The 10119-nt window shown below is 45.2% G+C and overlaps 1 protein-coding gene across 1 annotated transcript in view; it reads left to right on the top strand.

The window, feature by feature from the left end:
- Positions 1 to 7435: 7435 nt before the first annotated feature.
- The window catches only part of LOC141984914 (MFS-type transporter SLC18B1-like), a 30726-nt gene continuing 28042 nt past the window's right edge, over positions 7436 to 10119 (top strand). Inside the window, exons 1-2 of the mRNA XM_074948450.1 lie at positions 7436 to 7621; positions 9898 to 10043. Of these exons, the coding sequence (XP_074804551.1) occupies positions 7576 to 7621; positions 9898 to 10043 (192 nt within the window). The 5' untranslated portion in view covers positions 7436 to 7575. The remainder of the gene's footprint in view (positions 7622 to 9897; positions 10044 to 10119) is intronic.

The raw sequence follows: 10119 nt of genomic DNA, 5'->3' as shown, positions 1-10119 counted from the left end.
CCAGGATTGTGAGTTCAATCCTTGAGGGGCCCATTTAGGGATCTGGGGCAAAAAATGGGGATTGGTCCTGCTTTGGGCAGGGGGTTGGACTAGATGACCTCCTGAGGTCCCTTCCAACCCTGATATTCTATGATTCACTGATCTGTGAATAGTAACCTCTGCATCAGTCTCCAAATTGACTCTTCCAGCATCATGTCCAGAGAACTTATGGGAGTGTAGCAAATTAGTTAATTTTATCATCCATTTATCATTGTATTATGTGGTGTTATGGTCAGTTTATATGCTATTTCATATATAATCAATGTATGCTAAATAGATTTAAGTTGTAGGATTATAGACGTATAGGAGTGATAAGTATTTAGGAGTGATATGTATGAAATTCAATGTGGATAAATGCAAAGTAATGCACATTAGAAAACATCCCAAATATACATATGAAACAATGGGTTATTTTAGCTGTTACCACTCAAAGAGATCTTAGAGTCACTGTGGATAGTTCTCTGAAAACATCCACTCACTGTGCAGTGGCAGTCAAAAAAGCGAACAGAATGTTGGACATTATTAAGAAAGGGATAGATAATAAAACAGAAAATATCATATTGCCTCTATATAAATCCATGGTACGCCCACATCTTGAATACTGCATGCAGATGTGGTCATCCCATTTCAAAATGGGTATATGGGAATTGGAAAAGGTTCAGAAAAGGGCAACAAAAATGTTTAGGGGTATGGAACGGCTTTTGTATGAGGAGAGATTAATAAGACTGAGACTTTTCGGCTTGGAAAAGAGACAAAGGGGGATATGATAGAGATCTATAAAATCATGACTCGTGTGGAGAAAGTAGATAAGGAAGTGTTTACTTCTTCTCATAATACAAGAACCAGGGGGTCACCAAATGAAATTAATAGGCAGCAGGTTTAAAACAAACAAAAGGAAGTATTTCTTCACACAACGCAGAGTCAACCTGTGGAACTCCTTGCCAGAGGATGTTATGAAGGCCAAGACTATAACAGGGTTCAAAAAAGAAGTAGGTAAATTCATGGAGGATAGGTCCATTAATGGGCTATTAGCCAGGATGGGCTTTGATGGTGTCCCTAGCCTCTGTTTGCCAGAAGCTGGGAATGGGTGACAGGGCACGGATCACTTGATGGTTACCTGTTCTGTTCATTCCCTCTGGGGCACCTAGCACTAGCCACTGTCGGAAGACAGGATACTGGGCTAGATGGACCTTTTGTCTGACCCAGTATGGCCGTTCTTATGTGATTGTGTATTAGGTATATAAGTAAAACATGGCTGAAATGCAAGGCCTATCGATTGAGACCTGTAAGATTTTAGCTTAGCCATACTAGGTCATAGGTTTAAGAATGCTTAACCTGAGTGAGTGACCTAGGAATAACGCTATGCCTGTAAGGTCACAAGGTTTCTGCATAAGATGTGCTAATAGGTGAGGTTACGGAAAAATACATTGCAAAAACTGGAAATGTATTGTCTGAGACCATGGGACACCTGATTGTAACTACTTAAAATGTCTGTCCTGACCGCGATACAAAGCATGCATAAATGCTAATGAGAATAAGAGGAACTATGAACAACCTATGAAAAACAGGGCACCCCTGGGATTCATGGGGTGTGAAAGTACAGATAAGGGAAAGAAGGCTGACACCTTCATGCATACGCATAAGGTGTTAGGCATGGTCAGAATTACAATTACAGAATTATGCTGGCTGGGTAAGAATGGGAAGATCCAAGGGATGACCCCACAGGAAACCCTAGCAGGAACCATCCCTCTGGCAATGATCATCTATTGAGAAGTCCATCTAACCCTAGAATATCATTGAGGATGAGAATATGACTACAATTATAATTATTGCATAGATTTTTATAGGATTTCTATATCCATGGGTAGTTGTCACTTTACTTATTGCTAAATTACATTTATGTCATGGAAGTCATGGAATCCATGACTTCCAGAGACCTCTGAGACATTCTCTGCTTCAGCCCCAGGGACTCTGGAGCTAGCAGCCAGCAGGGTCCTGGCAGAGTTCCAGTGACAGGTGACAGCAGCGACAAGTGATGGGGGGGCTCCCTGCAAGGTTCCAGCGACAGGTGACAGACTCCTGAGGGGGCCTTCCTCAGGGTTCCAGCGACGGGCGACAGCCTTGCTTGGGGAGGGAAGAGGGGGGTGCCTCGGGTGAGCAGCTGGGGGTGTCCCATTTTCTCTTTGGGATATATGGTCATCCTGCAGCTTCCAGCTGCTGCGGGCGGAGTGGGAACCCCACAGCTCCCAGGCACCATGATGGCGGAGGAAACCATGGAGCCGCAGCAGCAAAAGTCACAGACAGGTCACAGCTTCAATTAATTTCTGTTTTATTGCCTGTGACATGTCCATGACTTTTACTAAAAATAACTAATACAAAAATCTTAGCCTTACTTATTGCTTTAATAACACCTGTAGTCAGTGGTGAGCTGGAACCGGTTCGCGCAAACCAGTTAAATTTTGAAGCCGGTTTAGAACAGGTTGTTAAAGGGGTGGGCAAACTCTGTCCTGTCCGGCCTGCCTGAGCTCTCGGCGGCAGGTCCTTCACTCGCTCCAGGTCTTTGGTGGCACTTTGGCAGCGGATCCTTTCAGTGCCACCGAAGACCCGGAGCGGGTGAAGGACCCGCTGTCGAGGTGCCACTGAAGACCCAGAGCGACTGAAGGAACCGGTTCTTCAGCTTTTGGCAGCTCATCACTGCCTGTAGTACAGATAAGACTTTGTACTTGTGATTGTGTCCGTAGTCATTATCCTTGGACTTCATGTGTTCCTAGAGCCACTAAATCTGAGAGAAGCATCAGAGGCAATTTCACTCTTGAGCTTGAAACTGTAGCAACTGGAGCTAAACCCAAGGTGGTGTAATACACAACATCACCAAATTCACTTTAAATAAAATAAAAGGATAGAGGAGGAACAAAAAGCCTCCTTCAGTCCCACCATCTATGACTGCAGCCATCTTGACAAGAAAAAGAGGTAAGAACTATTTCTCTCTAGCTCCCCAACCAGATAGACTTTTGTTTTGGACTTTTAAGTTTTGGGAGTTCTGAATCTGGGTCCTGAGGTAAGAGCCTTTAACCAGTTTTCCAGGTGCGTGCAGTTCTGGTTGCCCCATCTCAGAGAAGATATATATTAGAATTGGAAAAGCAGTAGAGAAGGGGAACAAAACTTATTAGGGGTATGGAACAGCTTCCAGATGAGGAGAAATTTAAAAAGTCAGCGGTTCATCTTAAAAAAGAAAGGACTAAGGGGGGTTATGATAGAGGTCTATAAAATCATGACTTGTGTAGAGCAAGTGAATAAGGAAGTGTTATTTACCCTTTCACATAACACATGGGATTCTATGGAGCAGGGATCACCTAATGAAATTAATAGGCAGTATGTTTAAAACAACCCTAAGGAAGTGCTTCTTCACACAACACACAGTCAATCTGTGGAACTTGTTGCCATGGGATGCTGTGAAGGCCAAACATAAGTGGATTAAAAAAGAATTAGGTAAGTAAATGGAGGATAGGTCCTTCAATGGCTATTAGCCAAGATGGTTGGGGTGCAACCCTATGCTCTGGAGTTACCTAAACCTACAACTGCCAGAAGCTAGGTCTGGACAACAGGGGATGGATCACTCCAAATTGCCCTGTTCTGTTCATTCCCTCTGAAGCATCTGGCACTGGTCACTGTTGGAATACAGGATACTGGGCTGGATGGCCCATTGGTCTGACGCAGTATGGATGTTTTTATGTTACGTTCTCCATTCATGGGGCTTCCTTAAGAGGGTGACGTACTTGTGTTAATTAGTGTGTTGGTTTCTCATTAGTCTGATCTGAACAAGCACACTTGTTGATACCGAGGTAAGATAAAGTAGGGTGAGGTGTATCTGCAATAGCACACCTGGCTACAAAGGAGTGCATAGGGTGACCCACCCCTGTATACATAAAAAGTTTCCATCACAATGTGCAGTGAATGATCATAAAAAAAAATCTACACAAATGCAAATGAACAAATAAGAGGGAAAAATAAGCCCTGAGAGTATTGGTTTACCCTGTTATGTCATATTTACTTCCTTTTTAACACAGTTACTCTTTTGACTACATTGTGTGTGTCTCTGTTATTCCTTGGGAGTATCCACCTATCTGGCAAGTAACTCAAATTCTAACCACAGGGTAACTTTTCCTTCCAAGCTGCCTTGCTGATCTTGCCAGGAAGGAGAGAGGGGAGTGGAGGCACTGCCAATTAACGTTATCTGGGAAGAGAATAAGGAATTTAGCTCCTGCTGCTCTGGAGGCGGGATTCAGATGACCCCAGGCCTGTCCATCAAAATCCATAAAGAGATTGGCATTAAATGAGGTAACCAGGCGCATAGGAGCGCTACACAGATAACACCCCAGCATCCATCCCCACCCAACCAATATGCCCAGGTTCCTCTCTTCTTTGGATATCTTCTAAAATTCTTCCTCACTGCCATTGTTTTAGCAGAGGGAGCCAGCTGGCCTGTTGCCTCATTTGTGTCTTCATGGGAGCTCAATAACTTAGGTCTGCTTCTCAAAATACTGCTGGAAACTTTCGGGAGACTAGGCAGCCCGTGTGACCCCTCTGTTTAGCAGTAGATCAAAAAAGGGGTTCAATACTAGGCATGAAGTGCCCCATACTCCACCACATAGAAGAAAAATCCAGACCTTCCGCCCAAATCTCGGCCCACAGAAGTATGAACTGCCATTGTTCATCTTAATGGGAAGTTGACTCTGAAACCTAATGATGACAATGTAAACATCAGTGTTAACCACTTCACTACTGATCAAAGCATACAGCAAAAAAAAGGTAGAATCATAGTTTGAAGATATACAGTCTATTGAAAATGACATTTCTTCTCAGCATCATGAATGGGTAAAGCCAGGGGTGCTGGAACAATTTATATAGAGGGGGTGCTAAGAGCCATTGAACTAGACTGTAAACCTTGTATATGATGGAAACCACTTCAAGCCAGGCGGTGTGGCAGCACCCCTACTTCAAACACCTATGGGTAAAACTTGACTTATAGGCAGTTTTTCTAAGTGTATCACCAGCTATATTTTTTTTCCAGTATGACCCTAGGCTCCAGCTCACTGAAATGTCTAAACCTCAGAGAACCTTTTTGTGAACGTGGGCTGAGGTTTGTTGCTGGCTTTTGTTTTTTCATCATCATCAATCATCATCATGTTCCTATTATGCCTCTAGCGTTTAGGGCTGTGACGAAGCTCCTCCACTCCTGTTTGTTTCTGGCAAATCTTTCAGTGGTTCCCCAGCTGTGCCCCAGGTTTTTCAGCTCAGCTTCTACAGCTCTCTGCCATGTTGTTTTTGAGCAGGCTCGTTTTCACTTGCCTTCAGGTGTCCATCTTATTGCTACTCTGGTGATGGAATCAGTTTCCATCTGAAGCACATGATCGATCCATCTCCAATGTCTCCTGGCAATGATGGTGCTTGGATCATTTTGGCTGGATTGTGTCAATAGATCTTGGTTTGAGATTGTTCTGGGCCAAAAGATACAGAGGATTTTTCTGAGGCAGGTTGTATGGAATGATGACAGTTTGGATATGTTATACTTTCTCATTCCCCAGTATTCTGCACTATAAAGCAGTGTTGAAAGTGTGCAGCTCTGATAAATCTTGAGTTTTGGTTTTGGTGTTGTATTTAAGCTCTTGAAGGTGTTCCTGGCTTTATTGATTTTGTTCCAGGTGTCCTGGCTTGTTCCACCATTCTGGCTGATGGTGGTGCCCAAGTATTGGTGAGAACATAATCCTCTATCCGTACTGGTGATGGTGAGGCAATATTAAAGGTCATGATATCTCTTATTGCAGTTGATTTTCAATCCAATTAGCTGGCTGAATGCGTTCAGTCGAGTTGTTTTTTCTTGTATACGGTGTTGTGTATGTGATAGGAGAGCGACATCATCAGCGAAGTCCAGGTCTTCAAGGGATGAGAAGAGTGTCCATTTAACGCCTCTTGGCATGTCTTCTGTTGTACGCGGCATTATCCCATCTATGGCAATGTTGAAGAGGATTGCAGATACGACACACCTCTGATGTACTCCTGTTTTGACTTCAAAAACTTTACTGAGAGAGAATTATACATCTAGTAAAGGACTTGCTGCTGAAAGGTGTTGTCATTACGATCTCCTATCAGCAACTCAGGGGGCTTTTTGCTATCAGAATTTTTCAGGGGGCTGGCAGGCAGCAGAAGAATATGGCTATGACTTAGTGTTGGGATACTTCATTGTAATCATAAAGAGAAAAAAGGTGGTAGGGGGAGCATAATGAGAGCTAATGGCTGGAAGCTGAAACTAGAGAGGATAATTTTTATTTTTTTTAACCAGGGAAGGTAATTAATCATTGTAACTATTTATCTAGGGATGCAATGAATTCTCCATCATTTAGTCTTTAAATCAGAATTGGATATCTTGCTAAAATATATGCTATAGCTCAACTGGAAGTTATGGTCTTGATGCAGAAATTTAGGGTTTCAATTCTTATAGACCAGTGGTTCCCAAACTTGTTCTGCTGCTTGTGCAGGGAAAGCCCCTGGTGGGCTGTGCCGGTTTGTTTACCTGCCACATCCGCAGGTTCGGCCGATCGCGGTTCCCAGTGGCTGTGGTTCGCTGCTCCAGGCCAGTGGGAGCCACTGGAAGCGGTGGCCAGCACGTACCTCGGCCCGCGCCGCTTCCTGCAGCCCCCATTGGCCTGGAGCAGCGAACCGCGGCCAGTGGCAGCTGCGATCGGCCGAACCTGTGGACGCGGCAGGTAAACAGGCCCGGCCAGGCCCCCCAGGGGCTTTCCCTGCACAAGCGGCAGAACAAGTTTGGGAACCACTGTTATAGACTATTCCCCAGATTCCCTAAATGCTATAAAAACCCCAGGGCGGTGGTTGAACATACTTACAGGTGCTGGCTCCAGACAGCTCCAGCTGAATTTAAGTCTGGCAGAAATTACTGGGTGAAGTTCTGGGGCTTGTGTTATGCAGAAGGTTAGAGTAGACCATCATGATAGTCCTTCAGATTATAAACTCTATGAATCTTGTGTCATGGTCACTCCTACTTTGCTACATGCTAAGCACGCACCCTCCTCCCCGCAGCTCCCACAGGTTTGCCTGTCGGCTTGGAACACTGAATGACAGAATAACCAAAGAACATTTCCACCGGTGTGATTCCAGTGATCAGGTGTAATGTCCCTCTTTTGCTGTGACGGTAAATTCGCAGCTGTTCTTTGTCACCATTCACAAATTCTCAGGGTAGAAGGAGGACAAATACGTACTACAGCCGCTGACTGGAGGATTAAACAATTATGGTGACATAGCCTGTGTCTGCCCGTGGAAAACTGGGAGGGAACGGCCGTGTCAGCTGCTCCCCCGTGCGGCTAATGAGCGGGTTTAGCGTGAGCTGGGCGTGCTCACGAATAACAACCGAGGCTGCTGCTCCTCTCACAAGTCTTTCCCTATTCCCGTGCGAAATACCAGGACAGACATTTTTGTCTGGTGAAGCTACATCAGGCTGCGGTATTCAGGACTCTCTTCGCAATGGGCAGCCAGGAAGCAGAGACCCAGGAGACTTTGCAAACCCCAGGTGGGAGTAAAAGAGTTTTTGGTTCTTTCGGATCCTGCTCTCTTTAACCTTCTTTAGTGTGTCCGCGGTGCTGTTTTCTCCGCCCTCTCCTTCCCCCGCAAGGCAATTGGGCAATCGCTTCGCTCACCCAAGCAGTCTCCGAATCCTTTCGAGACTCCGGGCTGGCTCCTTTTTGTTTCGTTTAGTTATGGGGTTGTGTTTGATGCTGAAGGAGTTTTCGGGATCACTTTGCAACTCGGGAGGGAGAAGATCTTCTCTTCCCACCCCGGTTATTTTCTTTTCCTGTTGTTGTTCTGCCACTAAAATGCACATCCGAAGAATTTAGGACTACTGTACAAAGATCTCTGGCACGTCTCGTCGTTCACGTGTAAATCTCTCACTGTTGAAATTAACCCATAGCATTCTGTTCTAGGGTAATGTGTTCAATTGGCTATTTCTTTTTATGGGACAGCTAACTGAAGCGCAACAGAAACTTGGTTTGTTTAGTAAAGGTTTATAAAACGATGACGTCGAAAGGTTTTTTGCTGGGTAAAAACTCTCTGAAGCTAATTGCGACCCTAGCCAACTAATGGAAAGTCTTACTAGAGGGGCCTGAAGCCAAACCTGTTAAGTAACCATCCTAATTCACCTTGGATAAAGACATCCCTCCCTCCCCGGTAACCTCTTCTGGCCTCAACCTCACCCTGGAATACAGCAGGAGACCCCTCCCTCTGCCCACTTTTTTAAAAAAAGAACAATTGCTTTACCAAGTATGTAGCAAACAGGAAGGTTCAGGTCTTAATTCTTGTGCTCTGTGACCATGGCAAAAGAAAACAGTACAATTAAATACTATCGATTACAAAACTTTTTTTGAAGGATACAAAGAGCTGGTAGATGGCCTACACCTATATTTTGAAAGTTTCTTACGTGTTTATTTGTAAGCTGATTGTTTCTGAGTCTCTGGGCTGTAAAACAAAGTGTATGTGAGGGGTCAGGTGCAGACTTTTTATGGCATATGTAATGATCATTAATACTGTGTAGACAAAAGACTACAACTTTATATGCTAGAAGTTGTCAATTCACTTAAAGGTGCCCAGGCACTCAGTACTCGGGTGGGCAGTTCTTAGTCCCGCAAATAATCCCGTGGAGCTGTGTGTGAGTCAGGGCAACGGTGTTGGATCCTTTTGTCATTGATGCTGCAAGCTGCTCAGCTGTGGAAAGACACTAAGACTCTTAGGCCTTGGCTACATTTACAGATGTACAGCGCTGTGAGTTAAACCCGCCTTCCTACAGCTGAGTAGGGAAAGCGCTGCAGTCTGTCCACACTGCCAGCGCACTGTCCTGGCCACATTTGCTGCTGCATTGGGAGCGGTGCATTGTGGGCAGCTATCCCAGCATTCAAGTGGCTCCAATCTGCTTTTCAAATGGGGGGGGGGAGTGTGGAGTGTGACAGGGAGTTGGGGGGGGGAGAGTGGGTTTTTGGGGTGCTGAGTGTGTCAGCTGAGCTGTCTTGTAAGTATAGACCCCCCCCCCCTTCCCCCACCTCTCTCTCACTCACTGAAAGCAGAAGGCAGCTGTTTCTTTTTTGCTCACAGAGGAGATAAGCAGCCGCTCGCCGAAACGGACCCCTCCCCCCCACGCCGCCTCTCTCTTCAAGCAAACATGAGCTGTGGGCGCTCCAAACGGGGCGCCCCTGCCTGCCTCTCACTCCGTCAAAGCAAACAGTAGCTGTGTGTGTTGTTTTGATAAGCAGCCCCCAGGGCTTTGAGTGCACATCCGCCTCCGGAGTTGACCACAAAACAAGTTAAAAGGATTATGGAGTTTCCGGAGGTCAATCAGTGCCTAATAACGTTTCTCCCTGTTTACACTGGGGCTGGAGTGTCTCAGCCAATGCGCAACAGCTGTTAATCCTCTCAGGGAGGTGGAGTACCAGGAGCACTCCAGCCAGGGAATCGGAGCACTCTATGTGCCTTGCCAGTGTGGACGGGGAGTAAGGTAGAGCGCTCTGGGAGGCTTTATTGCGGTATAACGTGCAAGTGTAGCCAAAGCCTGAGAAGTCAAAGGGACTCTGGGTGCCAGGGGCAGGCTATCTGTACAGATTAGGTTGGGGGAATCTTCACTTATGGTACAGTAATATATTGAGAAAATGATGGGATTAGGGCTCTTAATGGCAATTACCTTTTCCTGACCCATTGGTTTAGGTTACTAATTCCAAATTCCTGGAGGGCACATCTCTTGTAAACAGACAGCTTGAAATTGTGTCCCAGTTTATCATAGCCTAATACAAATATTTGTAGTTCTAGAAAATGGCAGACCAGAAGTTCCCAGTGAAGAGTCAAGCAGGTTTACCAGAGATCAGCTCTTCACAATGGCAGCAACAGCTTGTTTGAACTTCAGTTCGATGATTTGCTATTCAATCCTGGGGCCCTTTTTTCCAAGAGAGGTAAATCAATGTACAGCTCTGCAAACTATTATTCAGATTTTTAAAAAAATGGGAAATAACTTTAAAATATAATCCG

Source organism: Natator depressus, chromosome 3, assembly GCF_965152275.1.
Source record: "Natator depressus isolate rNatDep1 chromosome 3, rNatDep2.hap1, whole genome shotgun sequence".
In the NCBI taxonomy this organism is placed as follows: Eukaryota; Metazoa; Chordata; order Testudines; family Cheloniidae; genus Natator; species Natator depressus.
Note: the sequence above shows the minus strand (reverse complement) of the source record. Positions and strands in the feature narration are given on the sequence as shown.